Here is an 18780-nt window from a genome sequence, read left to right on the forward strand (position 1 = left end):
CCACTGCACTCCAGTCTAGGTGACAGAGTGAGACTCCAACTCAAAAAAAAAAAAGTGGACCCTGAACATTTACCATAAACTGGAAACCAAAGAGAAGTCCAAACTTTTTTTTTGAGTTGGAATCTCACTTCATCGCCCAGATTGGAGTGCAGTGGCACGCTCTCGGCCACCACAGCCTCAACCTCCTGGGCTCCGGCGATCCTTCCTCCTCAGTCTTCCAAGTAGCTACAACTATAGGTGCATACTACCACGCCCGGCTAATTTTTTTCTTTTTTTTGATTTATTGTAGAGATGAGGTCTCACCAAGGTACCCAGGTGGGTCTCAAACCCGTGGGCTCAGGTAATCCTCTCGCCTTGGCTTCCCGAAGTGCTGGGCCCAGCCTTTTTTTTTTTTTTTTTTTTTTGAGAAAGCAAGATTTATTGAGAGGACAGAAAAGCTCCCAGAGCAGGAGGGAGCAGGAAAGGGTTGCTCAGAGGTCCAAACTATGCCTATACAATGTCCATTTGTGTACCTAATTCTGAATTGTATCCCACATCTTTAAAATAAAATAAAATAATTTTTTTAAAAAAGCGTGTGTCTCTGATAAGTTTAGTTCCAAGGCTTTCACCACTAACCCTCTGGAATGGAATATACCTGGAGTATAGTTGATATAGTGACTCCTGTGTGAGCCATCTTGGTGTCTTCAAAAATTACTGAGGTGCAAATACTCAAATTTGAGTCTGTGTTTTACGCTGGCATTTATCAGATACTCAAAAAATATTGACCAATGACTATAAAAATAGGATGAAGTGGCTTACAGCTAGAACTGAGGGTCAGTCAGACTGACCCCAGATTTAAATTTCAGTTATTTAAAATATCTGAACCTCACTGTTCTCATCTGTAAAATGGGTATAATAATATCAACTAACTTAGGGAGTAAATAAGATCATGAAAATTAACATAGAATTAACATAGTAGATCTCAATTAACGATATTTCAGAGCTTGTAGGAGCAATAGAAAGGTAGTAGTACTTCATGATGACTAAGTGTGTAACTTTTGAGGAGACTTCCTTTTTTTTGTTGTTTTTTTTTTTTGAGTTGGAGTCTCACTCTGTGGCCCAGGTCAGAGTGCAGTGGCACACTCACAGCCACCCCAGCATTAACTTGCTAGGCTCCGGCGACTCTTCCACCTCAGCCTTCCAAGTAGCCTGAACTACAGGCACGCCCAGCTAACTTTTTATTTATTGCAGAGACGAGGTCTCACCAAGTTGCCTGGCTCTATACCTGCAGACTCAGAGAATCCACTCGCCTCAGCCTCCCAAAGTGCTGGGATTATAGGCTGAGCCACTGAACCCAGCCTGAGGAGGCTTCTTAAGTACAAATCCTGGTTCTGTGGCTACCTGTAGTATGAACCTGTGGAAGATTCTTAACCCTTCTCTTAGTTTCCTAGTGTTACTGTAACAAACTACCACAAATTTAGCAGCTTAAAACAATGCAAATGTATTTTCTTATAGTTCTGGAAGTCCAAAAGTCCAAAGTATGTGTTATTGTACTAAATTCCAAATGTCTGCAAGACTGTTATCCTTCTGGAAGTTCTGGAGGAGAGCTCATTGTCTTGCCATTTCCAGTTTCTGGAGCCCGCCTGCGTTCCTTGGTTTGTGAGCCCTTCCTCCCTCTTCAAAGCTTCTCTCAACCCTCTGTAAAGACTCTTGAAATTACAGTGGGCCGACTCAGATAATCCAGGATAATCTCCCCACTTCAAGTTCCTTAGCCTAATGACATCTGCAAAGTCCCTTTTGTCATGAACAATAACCTAGACCATAGTCACAAATTCTGGGAATTAGAAAATGGGCATCTCTGAGGGGTCATTGTTCTAACTCATCAGCCTTTGTTTTCTCATCTATAAAACAGGGTAATATAGTATCTCAGAGTTAGGATACCAAATAGATAAAATAATCCATGTAAAATGTTTAGTTCAGAGCCTACTTATGTAGAGAAGAACTTAGTAAGTGTTAGTTATTATTGTTGTTACACTCAGTGAGTGGATCTCAGAGTCACTTCCTGCTATATAACCCAGGCATTCATGCTTCTGCCTCACTGTGAGAATTCAGGGGGCCTGAGTGATCCAAGACTTAAAAAACAAGGTGCATTCCCACCAGCTATTCTTTCCCACTCAAATTCTTGGCAACTACCAACTTAAAACCATGGTTCTCTCAAGAAACACATTCCCCCCAGTCTTTCCTTAATTTCAGACAAAATTTCCTCAATGGAAGGGACATAACTAAGAGACTTATAATTCACAGAAACAGATCCAGAGGCAAGAAATAAGGGCTTCCTCTGTTTCTTCTCTTTCCATTCTGTATTCCTGTCCTGCTAGTCAACCCTCGACTTGGGAAAATGACCATGGTGTGCAAAATGCCATTGTTGGCGACTAGAGATCTTGCAACCATAACTTCTGACTGCTCATACACTCTGCCTGTTTCCTTTCCATGTGGCCTATTTAATTTTGGCATCTACATTCATTAACCCCCACATCCTTGGCTGTGCTTCTAGTGGATGGCAATCATCAGAGTCCCTACACTCTTGTCTTCTAAGTTGTTTCTAAACATTGCTCCTTTCTAAATTGTTTTTTGTTATATCAGCCTGAAATATTCACCACAGAGAGAATTTGAGTAGGCAAAGAAAAAAATAGTATAGTATGAATTAATCTCGCATTTAGCTATGTATTAATTTCTATTCCACATTTTACCGACACAGAAACCTAGATTGTTAACTTGTTAAATGAAGGTCCCTTTAGGTCCTCCTTTTAAATGCAGGTTTATTAAAGAACAAAATAGTACCTCCTGCAATCTAGAATTCTTGAGACTTACTCTTTTAAAATATGTGTTCCAGTCCAAATAAATTTTAGGAAACATATGGGGGGAGGAAAGGAATTTTTTTAAAAAATATTAGTAGACACACTCTATCATCTTTTATTGCCTATCTTGTACTGAATTTAGAATCCTGTGCTCTTCCATGCTTTGTTATTGGTTCTGAATCTGTAAACACACAGTGATGCTCACAGTGTCAGGCTCCCCACCTACCTATCTTAGCCCTCATCTACCATTTGCCCTCCTATCTTCCTTGCCTCAAAAAAAACAGTTTCCTCCTGTGGTCTCCAGAGAATATCATCCAGACGCAGCCTCTCCAGAAAGCACACAAGAGCCATTATTATTTTCTTTTCCCGGTAAATCAACATTGCCACCTCTTCACTGCATTTATCTTGGCCAGGTATTAAGAAGAAAGCAGCTAAATTAATTATACTAAGATGAACTTTCTCATTTTCCCAAGGAAATTTGCTTTTTAAAGGGCATAAAATAAACTTCTCACAGAGTAATTTTAAGATACATCTCAATGACACATGGGAAATAGAAGAGAGGTGTCATGGTAAGGAGAATTTTCTAGTTTTACTAAAGCTGCCCCAAATCAGGGACTACCCCCTTCATCTTCACGTATTAATTCATTCATTCATTCATGAATCCTCATGCCTATGAAAAGGAAGTGCTGTGCTCTGTGTATACAGTGGTAAAAGCACCATGAAGCTCTCCATGTCCCTGTAGGATTCACAAGTCATGGGTGGCCTGACTCTGTTAGCGTCCCTCATGATATTCCTTTTCCTACTATACTTGTCTGGTCTTTCTTTCAAAAGGCTGAGCAACACAATGAGATCTTGTCTCTATAAATTTATTTTAAAATGCTAGGTGTGATGGCACATGCCTGTAGTCCCAACTACTCAGGAGGATGAGGTAGGAGGATCGCTTGAGCCCAGGAGGTAGGTCAAGGCGCAGTGAACTAGGATTGTGCCACTGCATTCCAGCCAGGGCAACAGAGTGAGACCCTGTCTCAAAAAATAAAAATTAAAAATTGGCCCGGGGTTAAGTGGCATAGCCTGTAATTCCAGCACTTTGGGAGGCCAAGGGGAGTGGATTGCCTGAGCCCGTGGGTTCAAGACCAGTCCAGGCAACTTGACGAGACCTCATCTCTACAATTAATCCAAAATTAGCCAGCTGTGGTAGCGCACACCTGTTGTTCTGGCTACTTGGAAGCCTGAGGCGGAAGGATCGCCGGAGCCCAACAGGTCAATGCTGGGGTGGCCATGAGTGTGCCATTGCACTTCAGCCTGGGCCATGGAGTGAGACTCCAACTCAAAAAAAAAAACAAAATTAAGAGAATCTAAGAGCTGTCTAGCTCGTCGGTTTGAGTCATATTCCCTAACACACATCAAAATGAAGAAAGTGACTGAAAGAATGGAGTTAAGGAAAGGAAAAGAAAGGAGAAGAAGGGAAGGTTGCAGCAGAGATTGCAAGAATAAAAAGAAGAGAGATGGAAGAAAATGAATGGGGAATTGCAGAGGTCAGACACCTTATGGCTCACAGGTCTCTTTCCTTGACAAAAATGGGGTGTTGTACAGTCCATGATCTCCATCCTGCCTAGCTCCCCTCTGGCATCCTCTCATGCTTGTCTTTTTTTTTTTAAACATATTTTTTATTTTAAAATTGTGAGGTACAGTTAAGGGTTAGGTATACAAATATGCATTGTGCAGGTACCCTTGTTGATGAGGTGTGTCCCCCCCCGTCCCCAGACAGATATTGACTACCATTAATCCCACCTCTCTTCCCTCCCTGCCCCCCCATAGTTTCCCACCACTGTCAATCCTTTTCTTATAGTATTATGATAGTTGTTCAAGATCCACTTATGAGTGAGAACATGTGATACTCAGATCTTTGTTTCTGTGGGAGATCACTCAGTATTATTAACTCTAATTCCATCCAGGTTGCTGTGAAATTCATGATTTTGTTCTTTTTTATGGCTGCATAATATTCCATCATGTATATGTACCACATTTTTTAATCCATTCCTCTTTTGATGTACAGCATGATTTGTTCCATGATCTTGCTATTGTGAACAATGCTGTGATAAACATACATATGCAGGCATCTTTTTTATAGAGTGATTTGAGTTCTTCAGGGTATATTCCCAGTAGGGGAATTGCGGGGTCATATGGAAGGTCGATTTTTAGAGCTTTTAGGAATCACCACACTGATTTCCACAGAGGCTGCATGAGTTTACACTCCCACCAACAATGTAGAAGTGTTCCCTTTTCACCACATCCTCGCTAGCATCTGTTATTTTTTGAGTTATTGATAATGGCCATTCTGACTGGAGTTACATGGTATCTCAGTGTAGTTTTAATTTCAATTTCCTTGATAACTAGTGAGGTTGAACATTTCTTCATGTATCTGTTGGCCACTTCTTTTGAGAAGTGTCTGTTCATGTCTTTTGCCCACTTTGTAATGGGGTTGTTTTTTGTTTTGTTTTGTTTTTCAGCATGTTTGAGTTCTTTGTAGATCCTATATGTTAGGCCTTTGTCAGACATGGAGTTGGCAAATACTTTTTCCCAGTCTGTGGGCTGTCTCCCTGCTCTCTTGATGGTTTCTTTGGCTTTGCAGAAGCTTGTCAGTTTAATGAGATCCCACCTATCTGTCATATCTCTTATGGCCCGTGCATTTTGGGTTTTGCTCAGGAATTGGATGCCAGTTCCAACTTCCATAAAGGTGTGTCCTGAATTTTCTAAAGTTCTTATGGTTTGAGGTTTTGCATTTAGGTCTCTGATCCATTTAGAGTTAATTTTTGTGTATGGGGATAGATAGGGGTCTTGTTTTAATCTTCTGCATGTGGTCAGCCAGTTTTCCCAGCACAATTTACTGAAGATTCTCCTCTCCTCAGTGGTGGGTGGTGGAGGCTTTGTCGAATCATGCTTGTCTTTAGTTATGTTTTTTCTGTATGTGTATGTGTGACCAATGCCCCTGTACCACCACTTTCAGGAAAATAAAGCAGCTCCTTTTAGTCTTTTGTTGATACAATTCCATTTTGTATGAAACTCAATGAGATCTATAGTCAGACATGTACAAGTTTAAACCTTAAATTGCCCATTTGGGCTATTGCTTAATCTCTCTGAACTTTGATGTCCACATTGGTAAAACGGGACTAGCAATACCAACATGATAGTTCTCTTATAAGAACACAATGAGAAAGGTTTGTGTAGTGTTAGTACATAGTAAGCTTTTTTGTAAAATGAGATTTGTTATAAGTAGTATCATGGCTATTATCATTATTATTTATACCAATAGAGGTCTGATTTTGAGCCGGGCTTGGTGGCTCAGCCTATAATCCCGTGCCTTGGGAGACTGAGGTGAGTAGATTGCCTGAGCCTGCGGGTTCGAGACCCGCCTGGGCAACTTGGTGAGACCTCATCTCTACAATAAATCAAAAATTAGCAGGGTGTGGTAGCACACGCCTGTAGTTCCAGCTACTTGGAAGGCTGAGGTGGAAGGATCGCCGGAGTCCAGCAGGTTGAGGCTGCGGTGGCCGGGAGCGGCCACTGCACTCCAGTCTGGGTGACAGAGTGAGACTCCAACTCAAAAAAAAAAAGAAGTCTGATTTTGTTGTCCTATTGTTGAAAACAGTATACTTTCTTGCCTCTCCCTTTCTTACCTCTCCAAATTCAGCATTCCCCCACCCTAGAAAAAAGAGGGGAGAGGAGAGGAGAGGAGAGAAGAAAAAGAAAAGAAAAAGAAAAGTTTAAGTAACACAAGTCTCTCTGGACTACATCTAGATGCTGAATGATCTGTCTACATTTTTATTCTCACTCTCCTTTTCTCAATTCTCCTTTGGGAATCATACCCCCAGAAGTCCGCATAACTATTAGTCTCATGACCAGTAGCAGCACTAGTTTCTGTTTTGTTTTGTTTTTTGTTTTGTTTTTTTCTTTGCACATTAGAATTGGACTAGGAAGGACCTATTTCTTTCTACTACTCTAAGATCTTTGAAAACAAAGACGGGTTAGAATTCTATAAGTTCCAGCAGTCATGACAGTACTGTAATAAGCATTTTGAATTTTCCCGATGCCGGTTTCTGCATGATCCATGAATGCTGGGTTATGCATCCAGGCACTCTGGTTCTCACTGTGTGAGGAGCCCATCACTGCTCTCTCCCACCCTCACTGCTCCACCTTGTCTTAGCTGATCTTAGCTATCCCATGGGCTCTGCTCTACAAATGTGTCCACGTGATTGGCTGTTGCCATTTTTTGAATAGTTGGCGCTTTCCATAAAACAAAACTACCTTTGATTTCCACCAAACCCTAGCTTTCTTCCCCTAAATCAGCCCATGCAAGGAACTGTAATTCTTTTATTTGTGTTCTATAGACAAGGACATTTTGGTGAGGTAAAGGCCCATAGCTTTGTCAAATCATTAACAGGTCCAAATCTTATTTTTAAGAATTATAGACAGGGCAGCACTGCACTACTTAACCAGCTAAATACATTTTTGTCCTGTTGCAACGCTTTTATTGGGATGCTAATTTAGCTCAGTTGCTTTAAAAAATTTGGAATCACAGTCTTTAAAGTGTTTCAAAACACTTTGCTTGTATAAATGTTTATGCATATTTACAATATATTCCCACTATAATGAGATAAGATTCAAAATTTCAGTTACCAATTGTCTTATTACAATGTTAATGAAAAATAGTCTTCTAACTACTCGGGGGGGGGAGCTTTTCACTTATTTGCTTTTATTTCTTTGATATGCAGGAAAAAGAAACAGACATATTTTTATGAACAGTGACATCTTACACTGAGCCGAAAAAATCCCAAATGATCAAAAGGCAGTCAGTTCCTGATATTCACTTACCAGGAGTTAAGAACTTAGCAGCCCTAGCAGTAGGACAAGGACACCTCTGTCTCTGGTGTTAAGGTCAGCCATCATTCCGCCATGACATATTGGGCCTAGTGCTCCTTAGAAGAGCAGATAGATGCTTACATACATACAACCACTGTCCCAGGACACATCATATTTAATAAAAACATGGCTCTCTGAAAAAAATCTGAGGTCCTGGTGCAGTGCTGGATGCATTCATACAGGTGACCCCTTCTTATGCTATCTCCCTCTAGGCACCCTTTAGGTCCTTTTGCTCAAGCTCAACCTTGCGCAGGACTGCCCAGTCCTCTAGAGGTGTTCTAATAACTTTGAGCCTCACATGACAGAGTCTGAATTTTGATCATGATCCTTCCAAAATGTTCCTTTTTACTGATGTCAGTTTGCTCCCAGCCTTGCTCTACAATCTTTCCTCATAATTCGGGGGAAGTGTGCTGTGATACCAACTGCAGTTGAACAGGAGTCCTAGCCTCTTACCAAGCCAAAGGAAATTAAATGAAACCAAACAAAACCAAGTGTCCTTAATCATCCCGTACAGTTCTACCCTAGAACAAGAGGTTCCTTCTTGACTTAAAAGAACCACTCAAAGTAAGTTTTTTCTAGAATAAAAATGTTCTCATTTTTAATGGCATTTTCCATTTTTTAAAGTTGGCCTCATTAGATACCCATGTCAATGTATGTATATGTTTATGTATATTTACAGTCCCCTAAAGCAATTATTTTCACCCTTGGCTCAAAGTAAATTTTAAGGTGTTTCTCACAAGCTATAGAACCATATTAAAAAACAACATAAAGACTCTCAACCCAATATTGTACAAGTAAGTTCATGGTCAAGCTCTCCTAGCATCATGTTGCTGCTTAACCCTAGTCACATATAAGAAGCACCTGGGGTTCTAATCCTCCAGAAGTCCACATGACTATTAGCCCCATGACCAGTAGCAGCACTAGTTTTTGTTTTGTTTTGTTTTTTGTTTGTTTTGTTTTGTTTTGTTTCTTTGCACATTAGAATTGGACAAGGGAGGACCTATTTCTTTCTATTCACAAAGTATAAATGTACTTTGGGAGGCCAAGGTGAGAGGATTGCCTGAGTCCAGAGGTTTGAGACCAGCCTGGGCAACTTGGCAAAACCTCATCTCTGCAATAAATTTAAAAAAACAATTAACCAGGCATGGTAGTATGTGCCTGTAGTTCCAGCTACTTAGAAGGCTGAGGTGGAAGGATTGCCTGAGCCCAGTGGGCCGACGCTGGGGTGGCCATGAGCGAGAAACTGCACTCCAGTCTGGACGTTGGGGTAAGACTTCAAATATATATGTGTGTGTGTGTGTGTGTGTGTGTGTGTGTGTGTGTGTGTGTGTGTGTGTGTGTGTTGAGATGCAGTAGATCCAGGTATTTGCAGTTTGAGTAAAGTCTCCAGGCTAGTGTGATGGGGGATGGCCACAGCTCAGCAATTCTATGCTGGATACTTTATAGGAAGACAAAGTCCCTAATAACTCATCTAGCTAGTCATTACACTAAGCTTGTGTATGAGTCCATTTTCCATTGCTATAAAGGAATATCTGAGGCTGAGTAATTTATTAAGAAAAGGGGTTTATTTGACGCATGTTTTTATAGGTTGTATAAGAAGCATGGCTCCGGCATCTGCTTCTGGTCAGGACCTCAGGAAGCTTCCACTCAGGGTGGACAGGGAATGAGGAGCAGATGTGTCACATGACTAGAGAGGGAGGAAGAACACGATGAAAGGAGTGTCACACAAACAACCAGCTCTCTGGTGAACTAACAGAGTGAGAAGTCACTCGTTACCAAGGGGAGAGCACCAAGCCATACACCGAAACACCTCTCACCAGGCCCCACCTCCAGCACTGGTGACCACATTTCAATGTGAGATTTGGAGACAAACACCCAAATTATATCAAGTAGTGAGCTCATGCCTCCCCCCTCCAAAAATAAAATAAATAAACAAGACCCAGGTTCCAAGAGTAGAAGAAGATAATGTTCAAATTAAAAGACAAAGTCAAAAACTCATTATGACCATGTATTTTAGTAACAGCATTTTCTTACTGTCATGGGCTCATCTAGATAAAGGACTAGGAAGTAAAAGCAAATGCAATTATATTTTGCCTCAGGAAAGAGCTCTGAATACTTTTTTATTATATTGCCAAAGATTAGGACTAGAATATAAATCTGAGAAAGTCATATCAAAGGCCCTCCTCATTAACAGAAATGGAAACAGGCATTTATGTGCCGCCAATAAATCAATTAAAGGAGGAAAGGAGCTTGAAACGGCCTTCATAGTAGTTATTAACTTCAGAGATTGCAGCAGTTGGGGATTGCTGAACCCAGCGTTTTCTTGTCATTCACCTGGAGGAAAATGAAGCATGGGAACAGTCTTGTCATGTTAAACTCAAAGTCAGCTTAAGTGTTCGCTAATGTGGAGCAAAAGCGAAGCAGAGCCAAACGTTTCTAAAAACATTGCCCAGCTTTGGTGGGTTTAAATTGCAAGAGTGTGAATCAGTGTATGAGTTGGTGTAATTCTAAGGGATGGAGTTTACATAAATCTGGACATTGGGAATTATTTTAATCTCCCTGATTATTTCCAGTATAACAATGTTCTAAGATAGGAAGATCCCACTCAGAAGTAGCACACAAAGGAATTTCCCAGTAAAGTCTGAGAGAGCTGTGACCCTTTCCATTCTCCTTTTGGGCCCATTAATCACCAAATTCTGTTAACTTCCTTTCAGTTTACCAATTTCAGAAAATCTTAGTTTGTGTTGAATAGTGGCATCTGGATTAAGATTACTAGTGATTAGAATACATACCAGCCTAGGAATTTAAAAATTAAAATTAAAATCTAAAGGAATTCAATGTCCTCCCGTGCCAGAAAATACTTTGTGTTTAGACAGCTACTTCACCTGCCTGAGTCTTAAGTTTTTCAGCTATAACTTGGGAATATAACATCTCCCTGACTTCCTCGCAAAGTTTCACAGAGAATCATTTTATAACCTTCAGAAAGTTATCCAAATGCGCAATGTAAAACACCATTAGTTTAAGCATCTACGTGTAACACGCCTTATATACCGTGTGTAATTGAAATATGTATTAGGATAATGATGGATGAAAGGTGTGTCATGAAAGAAGTCACTTGAGGATGTAATATTTCAATGTGAACTTACTCTCACTGTGCCAAAATATAATTCACATTTCTTCTAACATGCTGTGTCCTACATTTGGATTTATTCTTTATGTCTTGCTGGTTCCAAACTGTTTTACTCTGTTGTTTCTTCTCCCTCCCCTGTACATGGGGACAAAGAGTTGGAGCCTTCCCTCTCCAGTTGTGCAGCCCTCTTTTAATGACTGTGCTGAAAGAAGGATGACTTGGTGGCTTCACCTCCTACAAATTCATTATTGCCATGAAGGCAGCAGATTATTTTCTAATATGAGAGCGCAAAGGGCGAGGTCCTCTCCACTGCCATTCTCCATGTGACCTGGCAATCAATCACCAAGTCCTATCAAGTGTATCCCCTAAATCTCTCTCAGATCAGGCCTTTAGTGCAAGACATAATAGTCTTGCTCCTGAACCACAGGATTATCCAACTAACTGGACTCTTCCTGTAATCATGTACTCCCACCTCTACCCTCCAGCCTGCCCCCATCTTCCTTCCACTCAGCATACTTACCTAAGCCTAAATCTCTATACATCAGTTTCCTTCTTAAACCTTGGATAGCATCCAGTCCCCTACAGGAAGGCCCTATATTGTCTAGACATGACAAGAAAGGCTCTCTGGATTGATGCCTCTTCATGTCTTCCTCACTCACACTTTCACCCTGCCAAACTGAGCGATTTCTGGTTCCCAAATGCACCACACCCATTCTAAAGCTCCATGCTTTTTATCATGATTTCATCTAATTATAATTGCCTTACCTCCACTCTTTTCCATCTTTATGAAAAATTCCTATTTATTGTGGTTCTATCAGTTTCCCTGTCTTTAATGCCTTCTTCAGATCATCCCAGAAATAAAACACATCTAGCAGTATACACTTTCATTATGGTATGTATTATACAAATTACAATTATATCTTAGAAAAATTGGTTTCCCCTCACAAGACTGTGAGCTTCTTAACAGCAAGGATCATGTGTTATTAATTTTGAGTCTTGAGAAACTAGCGATGTCTAACAAATTATAGCTACCGTATAAATATTTCTTAAATAAATGAATGAATGGATTCTCATAACTAAAAATAACACATGTTTTGTAAAATGTGTGGGACTGAACTCTAGTAAAGGAAGTATCAGATGGGGCATATCAATTATCACTGTTACCTCTTTTATGTAATCTTATAAATTCTAAGGTTGTCAGCACCTTATCTACATGAAGGAGCAACAGAAACTGACCAAATCAGGCCTGTCGGTGAGTCATGTGCCTTGTTACACACATTAGTATCATCACAGATGGGTTATTTTCCCTTTTGCCTCCTCCGTGTGACTTTGGACAGCTGTTGTTAGACCAAAATTCAGGAAAATCAGAGCTCCTTGATAATTTCCGTTATTTCAGAAGCAAAACTGTTCTCCATAAAAGCACTGAGTGTTTTCCCTACTGAAGGTTGTGCTCTCTTCTTTCTTTTGAAGGCAACAAGAATGTAGTCAAGCATGGTCTATCTTAAATTCCGTTGATCAGAATTTAATTGGAAACCTGTGAGCCCACCATGGTGCTCCCTGCCTATTTGATTCAAGAGCTTACTTTGCCCAAGAGTTCCTCTATTGAGTCAGTATAAGATATACACTAGTGTGTCTCCCTTTTTACTATTATGACTATGATCAATGGATGATAAGTGAATATTCTCAATTTTACCTAACTGTGCTACTTCCCAGGAAACTCTGGGGGTAAAATGAGAAATGTGTTGTTTTTCTTTCATATTTATAATTATATTCTGTGCCTTCTATTATTTCACACCACTGAGTTTTTCCTTCTGTTTCTTACAAGGTACACATTTTACTTAGAAGCGAGAATGAATATCTATTGTGCAACTAATGATGGTTCTTTTATGAGTTAATTAACCAAAAAAAAGATGAATAGACCAAAAGTTGGCATCAATGTAGTTTGCATCTTTTTCAGCTTCTATTTTATGAGACACAATTTTGCTTTAAAATGTATGGTCCTGGATTATAAAGCAATGTAAATTAGTTTCTCTCATTTCATATAATTAATCTCTGAAACTAGTGCAATTTGAATTTCACTTTTCTATGAGTCAGATTTTGGAAATATAAATGAAAGTTAATTTCATGGAAAGCAAATTTAGCTCTAATTTTTCTTTCCTCTCTTGTTCTTTTTTTTTTTTCTCATTCATTCATTTATTCAATAAATATGAGCTGGCCATATCATTTGTTGATTGGATTTTGGTAGGCACTGTGAAAAATTGAAAATTTTTGAGGTTAATGCCCTCAAAAACCTCACAGAGAGACAGAGAAAAAGTTAACTAGGAAAAGAGTTATCACAATAGTGCCAAAAAGTATTACAAGCAGCAAGTGCTTTGAGTTCAGTTGCCAGTCTTTACCTTGCTGACACGATCAATCACAGTTCTCTAGCCTGCTATCCTTCATGATTTATTTTTAATGGTTCTTTTCATCTTGTTCTAGCATGTAGACAGATTCACTGGTTCTATCCCCTGTCTCCTGTTGCCTCAATTCTACTTCTGATTCCTTGTAATAACAGTGAGAATCTATATCCAGACTATTTTGTAAATGTCAGGTTATCCACCCACTCCCTCTGGAGTAAAGGAGGGAGGTCTATGTGAATCAGGAAGGAGGCGTTTTTCTCAGCTATACCTGCATATTTAAAATCTTGTTTTTTGTTTTGAGTTGGAGTCTCACTCCTTCTCCCAGGCTGGAGTGCAGTGGCCTGCACGCTCATGGCCACCCCAGCGTCAACCTGCTGGGCTCTAGCGATCCTTCCGCCTCAGCCTTCCAAGTAGCCAGAACTATAGGCACATGCTACCACACCCAGCTAATTTTTTATTTATTGTAGAGATAAGGTCTCGCCAAGTTGTACAGGCTGGTCTCGAACCCACAGGCTGAGGCAGTCCACTCGCCTTGGCCTCCCAAAGTGCTGGGATTACAGGCTGAGCCACCAAGATCAGCCTAAACTCTTGTAAAAAGAAAATATTTAACTGTATTCAGCAGTGAACTGTCACTTAATGGAGGAAGCTTTATTAATTAATAAATTTATTAATTTACTAACTCTACTCTTTTCTAATTGTTAGTTAGGCTAGACCCTGGTCATATTACCTAACTCATTGTGAATGTTTATACACTCCTCCTTTGACTCTATAAACCAAACCTGTTTCATATCCTTCTTTCCCTTCATGGCAATGGGCAAATAATTCTTTACTCATTGAAGCAACTGGTGAGACTATGTAATCAATGTGACTAATATTGTTTTTGCCACTAAATTTTCTTTTATCCTCTATTGAATCCTTTTGTAAACAACTCATTACTTTTTGAGGAATCTTCTGCTGATAATTCTGTTAAATTTATCCCCAAGGAATCAACCTCTTTCATGTGCACATCTTTCTTTCCACTGTTATGGCTATAACTATCTCATTGTGTCTTAATTGCTTTTATACTTTTGTTTCTTTACCACTACAGTGTAAGCACCTTGATGGCAGGCACTATGGTACACACAGAGTGTACTGTGGTTCCCAGAATATGAAAGGCACTCAGTAAAGACTTGTCTTGTTTTCAATTATTTATTTTTAATTCACAGATAATAATTGGGTATATGTATGGGATATACGATGATGTTTTGTTCTTCATATATGTTATAGAAAGATCACATCAAGCTAACATATTTATTTTATTTATTTTATTTATTTATTTACTTTTTTTTGGTGAGAATCCTACTTGTTGAATGAATGCTGAGAATTGGGAGAAAGACATGCATGCTGTCAAGGTACACAGGAAAGGCACCAAACTCAGGCAATCACAGAGACTTCCAGAGGAAGATGCACCTATGGGGGGAGGGAACAGAATTTATTTATAAAAATTTGTGTATCTATTCTTACATATTTAAACTGAAGTCACCTTCAAAGTACTTTTCGTTTGATGCAATACACCAATCAAGTCGCTTTTTCCACTGTTCAAAACTGATTTGAATTTGTCAATTTTCATGTCTTTGAGTGCTTCTGCCATTTGTTGTTTCACTTATTCCACATCGCAAAATGTTTCCCTTTGAGGATTTTTTTCATCCAGAAAAAGAAAAAAAAAAAATTAGTCGCTCAGAGTGAGATCAGGTGAATTGGGATGGTGGGGCATGGCGGTCATGCTGTTTTTGGTCAAAAACTGCTGAATACTTAGCACAATGTAGGCAGGTGTGCTCGTAAATCACCTATCATAAAATGGGCAAATGCACTGACACAATCTCAAAAAAAAAAATTTAACTAAAGCCAAACACAGCTTCTTACAATGCTAGCTGGTACACTGATTCCAATGAGTTCCTAGAACACTTACCTACGGAGGAAAACTTATATTACAAGGGGCCCGCCCTCCAAAAGATAACTCTGGATTTTTTTGTGGGGGGGTCCCCAATCGTAAACAGAGAACTGAAGAGTGATTGCAAACTAGCTCAGCATCAAGAGAGGGCAACCCTGTCAAAAAAGGCATAGAGAAAGACCCAGATTTGAGAAACAGCAGGGCCCATCTAAAGATAGGCAAAAAGTTCCTTGCAGCTATGCCTTCTGTTAACTATGCCTGAGAATCAAAATGGAAGTCAGAGTGGTATAGACATGAGTGCATCTATATAGTGTATGTGAGGGAGGAAACTTTAGTTTCTAAAACTTTAATTAGATGTAATCAAAAATAAAATCCATCAGCCTCTAAAACCCTTGAAGTTTAGCTCAAAGACCTCTACATGACTAAACAACACTTTGATTAACTTTCTCATTTTCTTTTTCCTCAAGCCAAATTATAACTTTTGTATCTTCTTTATTCTCTGTTTTAACTGTTGGCATTTTAATAGTATTTTTTACATAGTTCCACTGCAGATAATAATATGGTTAAGGAAAGAGATATGAACCTAACCACCTTACATGAAATTGTTATGTATAGGAAAACGGTTGCAAGTTTCAATAGCTCAACTTAGAAATGAAAATTCAGAAAATTACTTGTTTCTAAATAAAATTTTGGGTGCACAAGAAACAACTGGCAACAGAATTGGGTGGAAATGTTACCGACATGCCACGGGTTCGGTCAAGGTCCTATTGCTTGCCGCACAGGAAACCAATTGCTGAAACAAATATTGCCAAAAAAGAAATCTTTTTGTTTGGGTGATAATCAACCAAAGAAAATAAGATACTTATTCCCAAATCCACCTCCCTGTCTCACCGAAACCATGAGTTTATATATTGGGGTAGGAATGTAGAAAATGGGAATTAGGGAGGAATCTGGCATCTAATTGTCTGGAGACAGTGGTCTGGTGAGTTTCAGTTCTTTGATGCTATAGGTTTCTGAGACAGGAACTCAGATAAGACAAATAAAAGGTTCAAGTTTTAAGACCAAGAAGGTCAATTTCTATGTTTATTCAAAGAACTGTAACCATTCATTCTATGGGGAGTTAGGCTGCTTCAAAAGCATACTGGTCTTGGAGTCTAAACATCTATGCTCTGCATTCACCAAGTCCATGAGATTTTTGGTCTCATCATCTGTTGAATGACGTCTATAATATGGTCCTAGTCTTTGTAGATACTCCCAAAATTGAAAGAGAAACTCTATGTGAAATGAATCACCTAACAGATGGTAGATAGTTGTATTTAGTTGTAACACAAGGTCATTTGTTACTGTAGTTATTTTTATGTTAGAAAATAAAAATTTTATCTTCTGACAACCACAATATCACATATGGGAGAATATGTGCAGCAATTTAGGTTAGTAAAAGTAAAGCTGTACTTGTAAAATATGCCTTTTAAATAGATTTTCTGTATGTTTGTGGCACAAATACAGCAAGTGTGTTTACAGAGAAATGGCTATTTACCTCATTAGTGTGAGGATAATGTACATTGTAACCATTTTGTCTCATAGAATGATTGAAGATAGTGGGAAAAGAGGAAATATCATGGCAGAAAGAAGACAGCTGTTTGCAGAGATGAGTAAGTATGGAACTTTTAAGGAGCATGCTATAGTTTCCACGGGATACTCATGGAAAGCCTAGAAATAGCCACTTAGTCTTTATAGCATTTGTACTTTTCTTTAAAACCCTAAGTTCCTTGTATAAAGTGTATAATTGGCCATTTTTGTACCCTACTAGATAAGAGTTAAGTTAGTCAGTGATTCATCATAATTTCTTACTAGGGTGTATATTTCATATGAATGAAAAATTCATGGACCTATATCTGTATAGTCATACACGCATACATATACTTGATAAACATGATTTATTTTGACAGTAATATAATACACTAAACTTTAAAGTCTACATTCATTCCACTGTACTATCACAGTGCTGGCATATTGTAGGCACTAGATAAACTTTGTGAAATAAATCATTGAATGTCTTCCCTGCAAAATGATATCATATATTTATATGGAATAGAGGAGTTAGGCATGATTACTGGACCAAACAATACACTGTCATTTGGACCTTATGTAGTGGGGAAGAATCTGTCCTACAAACCAGTTTTTCTAAAATAAAAGATAAAAGGAACTTGAAGGTCACCTGCCACACTAGGGACACCAAAATAATATATTTACTGACTCCGGTGAAGAATCTATTTTTTAAAAGACTATTGGTTTATGTAAGGTAATGGTTGCTATATAAACAATTGATTGGTAATGTCTCCTTTATAAACCATTTCTCTTATTCATAAAGAAGAAGAACTTGACATTTGGCCATGGGAGGGAGACATATCACAGATTAAATGTTATAAAGAAAAAAGTATGATTTTCTTATTGTCATTTTATCTCTCCTTTCTGCATAAGGAATGAGGATGAGCAGGAGTGAGTTGTAAGCCTTTTTCCCTGAGAAGACAGTAGACAAAATTAGGTTTCTACTGAAGATTGGAAGTGATTGACAAGAATGAGGGTCAGAATAGATAAAGAAAAGTCCCAGATAATAAAAGTCATATTTTCCTTTATCATTTCCCAGTAATCTGGTGGCACCAAGACAGTGTTAGAAGTAGCAAAGAGGAAAGAAAATTAAAATTGATGTGGGGAATCTCAATCATGTTCCAGGCTTTTTCTACTTTGAAAGATATGCCTAAAGTGTTTGTAAGAGTTTCAGCCAAGACCTTCTAGTTTCCTAGGCCATGTTTGGTACTGTATCTTTCACTTGTGGCATGGCCAATCACCTGGAATTGTGACCTTTTTTGTAGATAACAAATCTAATAGAATGAGGACCTTGGTGACCACCAGCTTATCTAAACAAAATCCAGGACAGCACAGATTGCCCCCATACCACAGATTCTCATGTTTAAAAAGGCAAGAGTATATCATAGGTCAATGTCTTCTCAGACACAGAAAAAAAGTGTTATTATTTATCATAAGAAATAATAAATTCTGGGAAAACCTTTAAATTTATCATTGTCACACTAAAGACTATAAGGCAACACGCTGTAAGAATTATAAAAATATGCTTATGCAATAATTTTACAAATACTTATTTGAGTTTAAGTATGCCAATGTTTTATGTATCCAGTGCTTGGCACAGACAAATATGTATGTTACAAATGTCTAATTGAATTAAAATTGCCCAACTCAAAGAAAACTTGATCTAAGTTTTATAGCCATGGAAACAGAACAACTCTAAATTTTTCTTCAAGAGAGACTTAGGAAAATTGCGCATATATTTCCCAACTTATAACTTTATCTTTTCATAGGAACTTCACAGTGATGTTATGCAGCTTTGTTAAATGGTTTTATAAGTTCTCCTGACTAGTGATCAGAATATAGAGGCAAACCAAACAAATATGTATCTTTCTTCTCTGGGTATGCCAACTCAGATGTCAGCAAAACAGCTAAACATGTCTGATCTTAATAATTCATTTGTTTGAGCTATATGTATAG

At 38.7% G+C, this 18780-nt stretch overlaps 1 protein-coding gene across 7 annotated transcripts in view; it reads left to right on the plus strand.

Moving 5' to 3' along the window:
* DTNA (dystrobrevin alpha) overlaps positions 1–18780 on the plus strand; it is a 300965-nt gene that overhangs the window by 138451 nt on the left and 143734 nt on the right. For all 7 annotated transcript variants that reach the window (XM_021708883.1, XM_008051371.2, XM_008051378.1 and 4 more), the window contains exon 2: positions 16801–16868. In XM_021708883.1, the coding sequence (XP_021564558.1) occupies positions 16802–16868 (67 nt within the window). In that variant the 5' untranslated portion in view covers position 16801. The remainder of the gene's footprint in view (positions 1–16800; positions 16869–18780) is intronic.

This window comes from Carlito syrichta, unplaced genomic scaffold (genome assembly GCF_000164805.1).
Source record: "Carlito syrichta isolate Samal-C Ts95f unplaced genomic scaffold, Tarsius_syrichta-2.0.1 Scaffold65441, whole genome shotgun sequence".
Lineage (NCBI taxonomy): Eukaryota > Metazoa > Chordata > Mammalia > Primates > Tarsiidae > Carlito > Carlito syrichta.